This window comes from Exophiala mesophila (assembly GCF_000836275.1).
Source record: "Exophiala mesophila strain CBS 40295 unplaced genomic scaffold supercont1.2, whole genome shotgun sequence".
NCBI classification, from domain to species: domain Eukaryota; kingdom Fungi; phylum Ascomycota; class Eurotiomycetes; order Chaetothyriales; family Herpotrichiellaceae; genus Exophiala; species Exophiala mesophila.
Genome location: NW_015622505.1, coordinates 2,849,014 through 2,862,372, shown reverse-complemented (window position 1 = coordinate 2,862,372; position 13,359 = coordinate 2,849,014). Strand labels below are relative to the sequence as shown.

General features: G+C 49.8%; 3 protein-coding genes across 5 annotated transcripts; 2 read left to right on the top strand and 1 right to left on the bottom strand.

The window, feature by feature from the left end:
* The first annotated feature begins 599 nt into the window (after nt 1-599).
* Nucleotides 600-3,806, top strand: PV10_02828 (uncharacterized protein). Its single transcript, XM_016367202.1, has one exon. It carries the CDS (start codon nt 796-798, stop codon nt 3,709-3,711), a length of 2,916 nt encoding a protein of 971 aa, XP_016226720.1. The 5' UTR covers nt 600-795; the 3' UTR covers nt 3,712-3,806.
* Nucleotides 3,807-4,040: 234 nt separating this feature from the next.
* PV10_02827 (isoleucine-tRNA ligase) lies at nt 4,041-7,650 on the top strand. Its single transcript, XM_016367201.1, has one exon. The coding sequence runs from the start codon at nt 4,126-4,128 to the stop codon at nt 7,384-7,386; it is 3,261 nt and encodes a 1,086-aa protein (XP_016226719.1). The 5' UTR covers nt 4,041-4,125; the 3' UTR covers nt 7,387-7,650.
* Nucleotides 7,651-8,611: 961 nt separating this feature from the next.
* On the bottom strand, nt 8,612-12,977 carry PV10_02826. 3 transcript variants are annotated; one of them, XM_016367200.1, is made up of 4 exons: nt 12,381-12,977; nt 11,909-12,044; nt 10,824-11,296; nt 8,612-10,772 (listed from the first exon to the last, which is right to left on the bottom strand). In XM_016367200.1, the coding sequence occupies exons 1-4, from the start codon at nt 12,443-12,445 to the stop codon at nt 9,374-9,376; spliced, it is 2,073 nt and encodes a 690-aa protein (XP_016226718.1). In that variant the 5' UTR covers nt 12,446-12,977; the 3' UTR covers nt 8,612-9,373. The 3 variants fall into 3 exon arrangements, with proteins under 3 accessions (XP_016226718.1, XP_016226716.1, XP_016226717.1); XM_016367198.1 differs by having other exon boundaries at nt 10,824-12,044; XM_016367199.1 differs by having other exon boundaries at nt 10,824-12,977.
* Between the last annotated feature and the right edge of the window lie 382 nt (nt 12,978-13,359).

Here is a 13,359-nt window from a genome sequence, read left to right as displayed (position 1 = left end):
ACAAACCATCGCAATGGAACCGAGACTGGAGGTCGAGGCACGGCGTATGGGGGATGTGGATACGGAAAGCATTGATGTCTCCTCTCCTAGTCCCTTGGATGCAGAGAAGAAGGAGACAACTCCTGAACCCCTGCATAGCGGTCAGGAATCACACATTCGCTGAATACCAAATTCTTCAATGACCCTTTTCTGGAGAGCAAGGTATATGATATCTCTCAGAAATAAGTAATATGTCAGCCAACCTGGTAATACATCTGAGCCTTCTTGAGATACCAAGAAACGACGAAAGAGTTCAGAGACAGCCATCTATTCATCTCACCTCTTTAATTCCCATGACTGCACTCGAGTGACCTACACATAATCGTAGATTAAGATCGGATTCTTCAACAACATTAATAGTGTTATTCAACCATGTGAATGCTTCCAATTTCTCCAATGCCCCCAGACAAGGCTGCGTTCACATAGGGCGGCAAGTGGCTCTAACCTAATTATTGTATACTCGGCCCATGGGATTATCCGCTCCGACACTAAGACATGATGCCACGTGCTGTTCCTACAACTCAATTTCAAAAAGTTGATCCTATTGCCAGATTGAAGAACACCACTTCCGTTCCGCCCGACTCCTGTACCTACTTGATCAACTCTCTACCCCCTTCCTCCGATCTCCTCTACCTATATGCAGCCCAAATCTCCATTGAGATAGCCCGGAAACCAAGGCAGAGCCCTCGGCCAACGCCGAATGAATGAACGCGTTCCTCACCTCCCCCTCGCCGCGACCATGAACATCGTCCCAAGATGATGCGAATGTTAGAAGCACAGGCGCCTGCTCGACAGACTGCCACCGACACCATCCAGACCTTGAGTAGTCGCCTGTCAAGTGCTACTCTACTGGAAGACCGCCGCGCTGCCATCCTTGGTCTGCGCAGTTTCGCCAAACTCTTCCCGGCCTCGGTTGCCTCTGGGGCACTACGAGATCTCATTGCAGGCCTTCGTCGAGATGCCGAAGACCCCGATACCCTCAAGGTCGTACTGGAGACCCTGTTGATGCTTTTTGAGCCCGATGAGACGTCCCCCGAGGCTTCGGAAGAGATCACACTATGGCTCGCGGACGAATTCACTCAGAGGCAGGACAATATCACAGCTTTGCTGGACTTGCTGGAGCTGGGGGAGTTCTATCCTCGTCTATATGCACTTCAGATACTCTCCCACGTGTCAAGTGCACGCCCACAAAGGACACAAGAGGCGGTCTTTGCTGCTCCCCTTGGCGTTTCTAGAATTACCAATGTGCTGGACGACAAAAGGGAAGCTGTCCGGAACGAGGCACTAGTGCTTCTAGTTGCGCTGACGCCATCTTCGGCAGAACTACAGAAAGTTGTCGCTTTTGAGAACGCTTTCGATCGGGTCTTTGTCCTGATCGCCAACGACGGCGGTTTGACGCATGGCTCAACCACTGTACAGGATTGTCTTTCCCTTTTGGCAAACCTGTTGAGCTTGAACACATCCAATCAGTCCTACTTCAGAGAAATGGGCGGCATCATGAAGATCAAAAAGCTCCTTGCAGCTGTCCTCGAGCAAGAGGATGGGAATGAGGGCGTGTCGTCCTGGATGAAACCTCAACGTGATATGAACCTGTGGGGGATTCTTGGCGTGGTACAGCTCTTCCTCGCTCGTGGTGCTCAAGGCACCCTGTTGAATCAGCAGGCATTTTGGCAGACTGCTGTCCTACAGACCATCCTTCACATCGCCTTCCACCCAGGCTTCAGTGCTGGCGTGCGTGCAAAAGCATTACAGACTTGCGGCGATTTGATCCGTGGCAATCACGGTCTTCAAGAAAGATTCGGCGACCTTCCGGTACAGATAAAGATTGCCGATGGTCCTGCCACAAACGGCCACACTCCGGAGGACGTGCGTAGTAAACAGCCTGTCAAGCCCGTTTACCAGGAACACAACGTCATCGAAGCCCTCCTGGAATTGGCACTGGAATCAAGTCCAATCGCCCTGTTCGACATCAGGCTTGCTGCCCTGTCTTGTGTCAAAGCATTTGTGGAGGGTCATGCTGGAATACGAGCTCACGTCCTCCGTCGAGCAATTGAAGGTCATCGGAGTGGGGATGATGCCATACCCAATATGCTCACAGTCCTTCTTGAGCCTCCATCTGCCCGCACCAATGCAGATCCATATCAACAGTGGGTGGCAGCTGTGCTGCTCATGCACCTCGTCTATGAGAATGCCGAGACCAAATCCATGGCACTCAAGGTGACGGAAGGAGATGCTGAGAGTGGTGAGGAAGTGGTGACCTTTGTGCAAAGCATTGCAAGCAATGTTATTGCAGGCATTCAGCACGTTGAGGATGAGCGAGCCCTCATTGGATATTTGATGCTCTTGCTCGTCTGGCTTTTCGAAGACCCAGAGGCTGTCAATGATTTATTGGGCGAAGGAAGCAATGTCCAAGGTCTGATCACTGCTGTCAAAATTACCAAGAGTACTATGCCTCTTGTTGCCGGTCTGGCAGCTTTCTTGCTTGGAGTTGTCTATGAGTTTTCCACCAAAGACTCCCCAGTGCCGCGGACTACGCTCCATGGCCTCCTGATAGGCAATATGGGTCGCGAAACTTATGTTGACAGCTTAACCCGACTTCGAGAAAACCCCTTTGTGCGCGACTTTGAAGTTCTCCCCCAGGCCGGGAGTGGAGGCCTTCCAGACGTGTTTTTTGACAAGACATTTATTGATTTCCTGAAGGACAATTTCTCCCGATTCTTGCGCGCAATTGACAGAGATCCCAAGTTTGAAGTTTCTGTTGTGAGTGAAGGAGTACAAAAGGGAGTGTCAAGGGATTTGGTTGATAGTCTTCGGGCTCAAGTCGAGGAGCAGAAACAAAGTATAGAAGCGGCCAACACAGAACTGTTACAGCTGAAAAGAAAATTGGAGCAGGAAGAGCTGGACCACCGTCGGACGCGTGAGTCTACCGGCGTCGAGCTCTCCCGGATCCGGCAGATTAATCAAAGTTTGCAAGCGAATCACGAAGAAGAAGTGGCCAAGCTTCAGAGAGATTTTACGCGTGAACGAGATTCGCTGTTGAAGAGTCACGAGGACGAATTGCATCGACGTCGAAACGAAGGTCTTGGTACGTTGGAGAATGCCAGGAAACAGCATGAGAGCGAAATCAAGCGGCTGGAACAACGCATAGCATCGATCACCAAGGAAGCAGCCGACGAGCTCGCATCCTTGGTACAGAAGCACAAGCAGGAGATGGTCGCTGCAGAAACTGAATTTCAGACCACCCAACAAAAAACGGCAGCAGAAGTTGCAGAACTGAAAAAGACCATTTCAAGCTTGGAGTCTAAGCTGGAATCTCAGCGAAATGATGCTACTCGAGAGCTATCTACAGCGCAGGCCGAGCACCAGAAACAGCTCAAACTTCTCGTCTCTGACAAAGACAGCGCAGATACTCGTGCTAAAGCTGCCCAAAGCGAATTGAAGTCGACTGCAGAGAAACTTGACCAAGAGATTGCCCGGCGCAAAGAGGTGCAAACAGAACTGGACGATCTTCTGATAGTGTTTGGGGATGTCCAGGCACAACGATCAGCCGATAAGAAACGGCTGAAGGAACTTGGCGAGGAAGTCTCTGAAGATGAAGACGAAGGAGACGAGGAAGATGACGGCGAAGACGAAGACGAGGATGGGGTGAGTGGAAACGATGATGTTGACTAACCTAATCCCATTTAGCGACCTGTTGCCATCTGAGGGTTTCTGTAGCATTGCCAGCATGGACACAAAAGCCTCGTCGCATTTAGAATAATACCCTGTATGAACACATCCAACATACCACTACCCAATCTTCAAGCTCTGATGTCAGGCTGCCTCGTCTGTGAATTAGTCACCATGCGGGACTATGAGGTTCTCTTGAAATGGCATACTGACAAGGCTGAACGCTTAGTCATCACGTGCATCCAATCGGAGCGGAGAGTCGCCGTACCTGCCAAGATTTCATTTGATGCTCGCATTTTGGCGGCGCTTTTTGATGACTCTGTCTGTGAATGACTCAATCCACCGCTTCTCACAATATATCTCCCCTCCCCTCTCGTCCTCGACAGATCCAGCATTCGACTACTGCCTGGATACGCCATGGCGGTCAATTTTGCTGCAGAAGAGGCCGCTACTCTACAAAGATGGCGAGAGATTGACGCTTTCCAGACTCAACTGCGCCTGTCCCAGGGCAACAAACCCTACACTTTCTACGACGGCCCACCTTTTGCGACTGGTCTTCCTCATTATGGCCACCTACTCGCCTCCACCATCAAGGACATCATTCCCCGATATTGGTCTATGAAAGGCTACTACGTCGAGCGAAGATTCGGCTGGGACACTCATGGTCTACCCATTGAATATGAGATTGACAAGAAATTCAACATCTCGGGCCCTGCGGCTGTGAAAGAGATGGGAATTGCCAAGTACAACGCTGAGTGCAAGGCTATTGTCATGAGATATGCCTCAGAATGGAGAGAGACCATTGATCGGCTGGGAAGATGGATCGACTTTGACAATGACTACAAGACGATGAATTCCACCTTTATGGAATCCGTCTGGTGGGTTTTCAAGCAGTTGTATGACCAGGGTCAGGTCTACCGCAGTTACCGAGTCATGCCGTTTTCCACTGCCTTGAGCACTCCTCTCAGTCAACATGAGGCCCAGTCGAACTACAAGGATGCCCAAGATCCAGCTGTGGTTATTGCCTTTCCTTTGGTTGAAGATCCCAAAACCAGCTTGCTGGCATGGACAACTACCCCTTGGACCTTGCCTTCGAACATTGGCTTGGCCGTCAACCCTGAGTTTGAATACATCAAGTTTCTGGATGTTGAGTCCGGCCGTCAATTCATCATGCTTGAGAAACTGTTGCGAATACTTTACAAAGATCCCAAGAAGGCCAAGTTCACCATCCTCGAGAAAATGAAGGGATCAGATCTCAAAGGCAAACAGTACATTCCTCCTTTCAACTATTTCTATGACGATTTCAAGGATCGAGCTTTCAAAGTTCTGAATGCCGGCTATGTCACCGACGATGACGGTACCGGTGTGGTCCATCAGGCCCCCGCCTTTGGTGAGGAGGATTTCCGAGTCGCCATGGAGAACGGTATCATCAGCCATGACTCGCTCCCCCCCAATCCAGTTGATGATACGGGCAAGTTCACCAAGGAAGTTACTGACTTCGCCGGTCAGCATGTCAAAGAAGCGGATAAGCACATCATCAAACACTTGAAGGGCACAGGAACACTCATCCGTGACTCCCAGATTACCCATCAGTATCCCTTCTGCTGGCGGTCTGATACACCTCTCATTTATCGTGCTGTCTCAGGTTGGTTTGTCAATATTGCCGGTAACGACAAGGTGCCGAGTATCATTCCATTGATGTTGGACGGCATTGCCAAATCTCATTGGGTGCCAAATTTCGTCAAGGAGAAGCGGTTTGCCGACTGGATCAAGAATGCCCGTGATTGGAACATCTCTCGCAATCGGTATTGGGGCACACCTATTCCTCTGTGGGCAAGCGAAGACTACTCCGAGATTGTGGCTATTGGCAGTATTGAAGAACTGAAGAAGCTGAGTGGCTACGAGGGTGAAATCACAGATCTACACAGGGACAGTGTCGATGGAATCACCATTCCCAGTCAGAAAGGAAATGGTGTTCTTCGCCGAGTCGAGGAAGTTTTTGACTGTTGGTTTGAATCCGGCAGCATGCCGTACGCCTCGTCCCATTACCCCTTTGAAAACAGCGAATTCTTTGAAAAAACCTTCCCTGGAGATTTTATCGCCGAAGGCCTTGACCAGACCAGAGGTTGGTTCTACACTTTGGTCATCCTCGGCATTCATCTCAAGAAAGTTTTGCCTTTCAAGAACTGTGTGGTCAATGGCATTGTCTTGGCTGAAGACGGAAAGAAGATGTCGAAACGACTGAAGAACTACCCCGATCCAACCACAGTTATCGACAAGTATGGCGCTGATGCATTGCGTCTATACATGATCAACTCTCCCGTTGTGCGAGCTGAACCTCTCCGCTTCAAGGAATCTGGCGTCAAGGAGATTGTGGCCAAAGTCTTGCTCCCATTGTGGAACAGCTTCAAATTCTTCGAAGGACAGGTTCAACTGCTCAAGAAGGTTGAAGGTATTGACTATGTCTATGACCCCGAAGCCGAGAAGACCAACACAAATGTCATGGACAAATGGATTCTCGCCAGTATCCAGAGTCTGCTGAAGTACATCAATGAGGAAATGGCTTCGTACAGGCTCTACACTGTCGTGCCCGGCCTACTCAATCTGATCGACGAAACAACCAACTGGTACATCCGGTTCAACCGAAAGCGACTGAAGGGAGAATTGGGTGTAGATGACACTCTCCACGCCCTCAACACCCTGTTCGATGTTTTATTCACCCTCGTCCGCGCTCTTGCTCCCTTCACCCCCTTCATCGCCGACCTCATCTACTCCAAGCTCCTTCCCCATATTCCCGAGTCCCTGCATGGTAAGGACAGCCGAAGCGTGCACTTTTTGTCGTTCCCTGAAGTTCGAGAAGAGCTTTTCAACCCCGTTGTGGAGAGACGAGTGGCCCGAATGCAGAAAGTGATTGAGTTAGCCCGACAATCACGAGAACGAAGAACAGTCGGCCTCAAGACACCACTCAAGACACTGGTGGTGATCCACAAAGACCAAGAATACTTAGACGACGTCAAATCCCTAGAAGGATACATCACCGAGGAACTGAATGTACGAGATCTTGTCCTATCGTCAGACGAGGAGAAATACAATGTTCAATACAGTGTGACAGCCGACTGGCCTGTTCTCGGCAAGAAACTCAAGAAAGATGTTCAAAAGGTCAAGAAAGCACTTCCTGACCTAACAAGCACGGAATGCAAAGCATATCTCGACGAGAAGAAGATTGCAGTGGCCGGAATTGATTTGATCGAAGGAGATCTCGTGGTTCGACGATCGTTGAAACAGGACGACAAGTCCAAGGATCAAGAAACCAACTCTGACGACGACGTCTTGATTATTCTAGACGTGGCCATCCACCCTGAACTCGAACAGGAAGGACTGGCACGCGAAATCATCAACCGAGTGCAACAATTGAGAAAGAAAGCCAACCTTGTACCAACGGATGACGTTAAGATGGAATATCGTGTTCAACAAGACCCGGATAACATTGGTCTAGAGGCAGTGTTCGAGTCGCAGAGCGCGTTTATTGAGAAGGCATTACGGAGACCGGTGGACAAGCATGTGGTGACTGAAGTCGAGGGACCAATCACTAATGGTGATGAAAAGGAGAACATCATCGCGGAAGAGTTGCAAGAAGTTCAGAAGGCGACGTTTTTGTTGAGATTACTCAAGTTGTGAGGGATGAGAGATGAGAAATGAGAAATCAGAGAGAGATGGATGGGTGGATAGATAAGATATGACAGGTCAGGTCAGGTCAGGTCAAGTCTAGAGTGCGTGAGTGTGTGAGACAGTTATGACTTGCATTATGAGAATACAAGAAACATACATGCATGGTTCCTGTATGTATGTATGGATGTATGGCCAGCGCTAGATTCTAGATTCTAGATTCTAGATCGTGGTGAAAGTTGAATGAAAGACGCCGAACAATGCAATACATTCCATCCTCCCCTTCCTTCCAGAATGGACGTCCTTCTTGTCTTTGGTCATGATTTCCTCTTCGCATGTTTCTACCCACCAAGCAAACCGGAAAGTAATTAGCAACAATAGGACAACGAGAGAAATTGCCATCCTCGATCTCAAAACATCTCGGGAGGGAAAGGGAATAAAACCTAAACATACCAAATAACAATCCTTCAAAGCCATAAATTCCTTGACACACATATCTTTACTGGTCGATTGATAATCGGCAACTATACATTTTCCATAGACGGCGGCCTTTAAAAAAAGTAGAAAGGTAGATGTTAGAACCAGGTATTAACTTCATGGGGATAAATGTTGGGGGGTTTTGAGATATATATATAGATATATATATGTCTTTCTAAGGAAGGCGTGATTGTGATGTGATATACGTACCTCAGTTGAACATTTAGCGACATGAGATGCGAATTTCTCAATTGGCCTTGTTCGGCCGGCGATGGTTGGCATGGATGCGTGGGTAGGTGGATGAATAGGGTTTAATGTCGATTGGGATCGAGTTTGTCGTAGTGGTAAGTTCTATATTCTCAAGATGAAGAGAGTAAAGTGAAGGAATAATGCTCGTTTCGATTCTCTTCTAACGGAGTCAAAAGGGTTGTGGTGGTGGTTGTGGTTTCACGCGAAATGTTGTGTTGCCATTGCCTGGATCATAGAGTCGCTATGTCGATCGTAGAGGACAGGTGAGTAGAGAATCGGATTCAATCAAGTGGAAATGTTCAATTAATCTAGGATGTACTGAGCTACGGTCAGGACAATATTCTCACCATCAGGATCAAGTTGAGGTCATGATTTCTCGAGACTCATTCTCGTGGATTTAATTGGTCGCTAGGTACCTACTATAAGTAGGGCGGCTAAACTGCTGTCCCGACATCAAAATCTTCGAAGGCAACATCATCCGTACAAGCACTTAGATCGAACAAACTGTCTCTTTTGAAAGCTCTTGATTTACTTCATGCAACATTATAATTTCGATTAGCTCAAACTTCCTCTCACACTCATAAAGGTCGTTTTTGCGCACTCGATCTTGAGTAATTAGGTAGGTCACCAACGAGGTAGGTAGTAGGTAGGTAAGTAGGTAGACTAGACAGACTTCCAACTATTCCAGGTCATTCATGCCAACATGAATCGCCCTGCCCATTCTCATACTTGGTCATGATCCTCTTCACTGCTTTTTTGGCTTTACAATCCTTCCCCAGCTCGACTCCTTCCAAAGCGATGAATCCAGCGTCATGCTTATGGGCCAGTTTTTTTGGAACTCCTTCGACGAATCCGTCCCGCCAAACTATGGCAATTCCCAGGCATATAAATCACCCAGCGCAGCAATCCATTCAAACCATGACTTCGTACCGCGCGCAAAAACATGGACCAGAAACCAAGTTCCCGATCCTAAATGACTGTGATTAATGTCCACGGCCAAGTGGTCGGTACAATTTTCTGGTTTTTCTCGGCGCAAGAACTTGGACCTGCCGCAATGATGACTGCATGTGTGAACAACATACGATATAAACAATGACGATTAACTCATGTCTGACCCCTGATAACGGGGCGGTGAGGATGCAGTATGTTCATGATAACAGAGCTGATTTGCAAATCATAGTCAAGCGTAAAAAAGGGTCAACATTGGGTCTCAGGGTGGATGACGACCTGGGCCAACACAGCGTGATTGACTCACGAAACCTGCATTTGGCCCTCATTCTTCAAAGTAGAAGCCGTCATCCCCAGTTCTTTGGACACCACTCATCCGATGCTCCTGAGTCCTTGACCGTGTGAGATTGACCTCATCGAATCGGTCGTCATCAGGCTCTCTCGAACCACCGAAGCGCTCCTCCATTGTACTTTCATCCACAAAGGTGAATCCTTGGAAAGCATTCTGCATTGTGGGCGAAAGAGGAGTCGAGGCTGGTGCTGCACCCGCGGCCAGGGCTGCCGCACGTGCGTTGAGTGAAGACGACGTGTTGAGGGCATTGGTGAATTCAGGATCAAAGTTGGATGTGTCGGCCATTGAGGTCAATTTTGGCTTGAAGGGTGGCACCAGGTTCTTCTTGCCGAGGGCGTCCCAATCAATATCCGCAAAGAACGGATGCTCGATGAGTTCTTGCGCATCTCTCGTCGCACCAAGTCGGTGCTTGGGGTTTCGATTGAGTAGTCCCTTGACAAAATTGCGACCTTCGGTGCTCAATGCATCTCTAGGGAATCGAACTTTTCCAAAGGCAATATTTTTATACATTTGCTGCGTGTCCTCAGCGTAGAACGGACTCCATCCACAGCACATCTCGAAGACAAGGACGCCAAGCGACCAGAAATCGACCATCTTGGTATAGCCCTGCTCGTCGAGGAGTACCTCTGGGGCGAGATATTCGGTCGTACCACAAAAGGTGTTGGTAGTGTCGTCCTGACTCAAGTTGGCCTTGGATAGACCAAAGTCACACAATGCAATGTGGCCATTGGCATCAAGCAGGATGTTTTCGGGTTTCAAGTCTCGGTAGACAATGTCGTGATCGTGGAGGTGTTTGAGGGCGACAATCAGCTCGGCAATATAAAACTTGGCTCGGTCTTCCTTGAAACGGCCTTCTTTTTGAAGATGCCAGAACAACTCTCCTCCCGACATAAAGTCTGTGACTAGATACAGATCGGTCGGAGTCTGGAAGGAAAACTTGAGGCCGACAATGAAGGGTGAATCAGTCATTGCCGTCCGGACCAAGATATTTCTCTCTCCAATGGTATGCTGGATTTCCTTCTTCTGAATAATGACCTTCTTGGACAGGACTTTCATGGCGTATATCCTTTGTGTATCCTTTTTGCGAACCTGGTAGACCTGGCCAAAGGTCCCCTTTCCAATGAGTTTGAGGATCGAAAAGTCATTGGGGCCAAATTGTCGCTTGTCCACCTTGGAAAACTGCATCCGAATGTGGATCTCTCCAGTGATGTCCTGGTCCTCTTCTACACGGGGTTCGAGGCGGAAAAAGCCTTCGAGGGTGGGGTGCTGTTCTGTCAAGTTCAAACATAACCTGACATGACCGAGGAAGGCATCCGCCGAACCACGGTCGTATACAGTTACGTCGAGCTCTGACCGAGGACTGACAACATCACTAGCATAAAATTAGCATCTGCTGGGTCAGGCGGAAGTATAGACGACATACAATGTTGCTTCATGGTCCCACTGAGGATCTGTCACCTTCTCGAATGGCCTTTCCTCGCCCGTGGAGCTACTCTGACGACTTCGCATGGGGATGGCCATTGGCTTTCCCATATCGCTGTCTGTCCTACGAATGGGGACAGATTGTAATGAGGCCACAGGGCCCTTTTGATTATCGCCATCGACCTCCATCCGATCCAACTTTGGACCTTTTGAAACATACTCGTTCCACTCAAATTGACAGACCACATAAGGGTCGATAGAGGGCCGTATGTTTCGACCTTCGGCAATTTTTATGGACAATTTTCCACGAGGCAGAGTGGTTGAGGGGAGGGAGGAACGGCGGCTTCGCGTTTGGTCAGACTCCAGCTCGACGGGTGGATTTTCAGCCGGAATGCTCGTGCTTGAGAGAGGAGATCGATTTTGGTCTCTTCGATCCTCCTGTGACAAAGCTCGTGGGGTTTGAGGGGGAGTACTCTTATCACGCGGCACATCGGCCACGCCCAAAGTTAGCACACTTGATTCTTGTTCAGATTGAGACGGCGGACGCTTAGCAGAATTTTCAGAGGAGATTTGGGGGGAATGCGGTTGCGAGGAGTGCGTAGAGGTAGGGTTTGATATGTGTGCAGCGGAGACAGTGCTCTTGGTGACGCTCGAAACAGGTAAGGATTGATGGCGACGGTCTTTTCTGCCAATGGCGGAGGTCTTGGGGAGCACAAAATTGCGCAGAGCTTGGGTGATTGATGCAATCCCACCCTCTGCCACGGAGGAACCATTCTCTGCGGCCTCGCCATCCCGATGTACCACCGACGCGGCAGAAGAGATCGGGGTAGGGGGCAAACGAGAGGCATCTGTTCCTGAGCCAGACCGAACGGCCTCACCGAGAGAATCCTCAGGTGGAGGGGTGGGTACTGCGGCGGGCTCCCTCTCCACCATGACCATAGAGCCTGACGAGGCAGAAGAAGATCTACTCGCGGGGATCCCTCTCTCGCTCTCAACGGAGACAAACGAAGTTTCTTGATCTTTTTCGGGGTATGTAGCAACTTGTGATGACCGGGACGGTGTATTCTGAGAAGGATCTCTACCCACCTGGCCAAAGTAGCTCATGATGCCTGGGAGTCGCTTGTCGTGGAAATCAGGTCGAGGGGTTTCGACGCCCGAAGGCGTGGGGGACCCCGAGCCGATCTGCTCATGGAGGTCATCGCGGGCGTCTTGCCTGGCACTACTACTCGGTGAGTCAGCAACGAGGTCCGATCAGATTTGCCACCAGCATTCAAACAGTACAGGTTCACTAAGCGTCCAGGCACAGGATTAGGATTCAAGTGGCGAAACATGGTTCGAGGCTGGCGAGAGCTGTCATGGGAGCTGGAGGGGTCACTGGTCCAGCAGGGAGGTGCAGTCAAGGCATCTCGACTTGAGAAAGTCGATCTGAAGGACTACACGCGGCGGAGAGGCTTGGTATAGAGTGGACAGATGCCCAACCATCCGTAGCCGACCCAAGGCAGCTCCGTCGCCTGGGGTAAGATGTAGAAGCTCAGGAGGGACGAAAGTCGGGACCTACTTTTGTGCCATGGCTTGTCTCAGTAGATCGGCAGCGTGGTGAGAGTTGACCCCAGTCTGCGCCATGATGGCGGACTAGCAATGAAATCCTCCTCTTCAAACCGTCTGGGACTGTGTCGGACAACAGCCGATGCAGAGGTGGCCGCACTCACCCGTCTGCGGAGGGACTGAAGCTCCTTGGATTTCCGGGTTTGGGTTCGAGGGGTGACGAAGGTGGTGCAGAAGTTGGAGAAAATCGGAAGGTGGTCGGCAAGGGTTGCAGAAGTTTTATCGGGGTTCGTGTCGAGACCAATGACTGGTCGAGGGGTTGCGGAGGCTGAGGTGTATGTTGGGAAATCGGGGGAGGACAAAGGGCCGTCAAGTGATGAAGTAAGAGTAAGAGCAGAAAGACAAGAGGAATGGCGATATAAGATGAGGTAGAAAATACGATCGATCCAGTTGGAGTTTTGGGAGGAAAATGTGGGCTATTATTGAGATGGGGGGGTTACAACAATCCGGAGGCGAGGTTTGAGGGAGTTCTGGCTGGTGGCAGAGTGGCAGAAGCAGACTAATAAAATGGTGGGATGACGACGGACTGAGGCAGAAGCAGAGTTTAGAGGCAGATTGTCAAATGGATAAGAGAGAAGAGAGACTGATTAGACAAGACAAGAGACAAGGGACAATAATGGGTGGGACGGGGCGAGGGACGAGAGAGAGCGAGAGAGGGACCAAAGGATGCGTTGAAGCGTGGGAGGTGGGAGGAGTAGCAGCAAGAGGAGGGGAAGCAAAGAAGCCCACCAAAGCAACAACATCATAAACCATTGAACGATACCGTAGGCAGTAATCCTAGGCGTGGTAGGGCAAGTTCTGGCGCCCGGAGGCATCAGTTGAGCTCACCGGTTGGGCACCTACGGCACAAGCCAGTATAATGCCCACTCGCCCGTGCTTCTAAGTTAGGTCCAAAAGCAGGTATTCCTCATGCCAAACACGGTCTGGAATGG

What these genes read in the sequence shown, in the direction of transcription:
- PV10_02828 (XM_016367202.1), top strand. Translation starts at nt 796, where the DNA reads ATGATGCGAATGTTAGAAGCACAGGCGCCTGCTCGACAGACTGCCACC.
- PV10_02826 (XM_016367198.1), bottom strand. Translation starts at nt 12,445, where the DNA reads ATGGCGCAGACTGGGGTCAACTCTCACCACGCTGCCGATCTACTGAGA. An exon ending in AGACAAGCCATGGCACAAAA is followed by an intron (nt 12,045 to 12,380) that starts GTAGGTCCCGAC and finishes CTCACCGAGTAG; the next exon opens with TAGTGCCAGGCAAGACGCCC. An exon ending in TGGGACCATGAAGCAACATT is followed by an intron (nt 10,773 to 10,823) that starts GTATGTCGTCTA and finishes ATTTTATGCTAG; the next exon opens with TGATGTTGTCAGTCCTCGGT.
- PV10_02827 (XM_016367201.1), top strand. Translation starts at nt 4,126, where the DNA reads ATGGCGGTCAATTTTGCTGCAGAAGAGGCCGCTACTCTACAAAGATGG.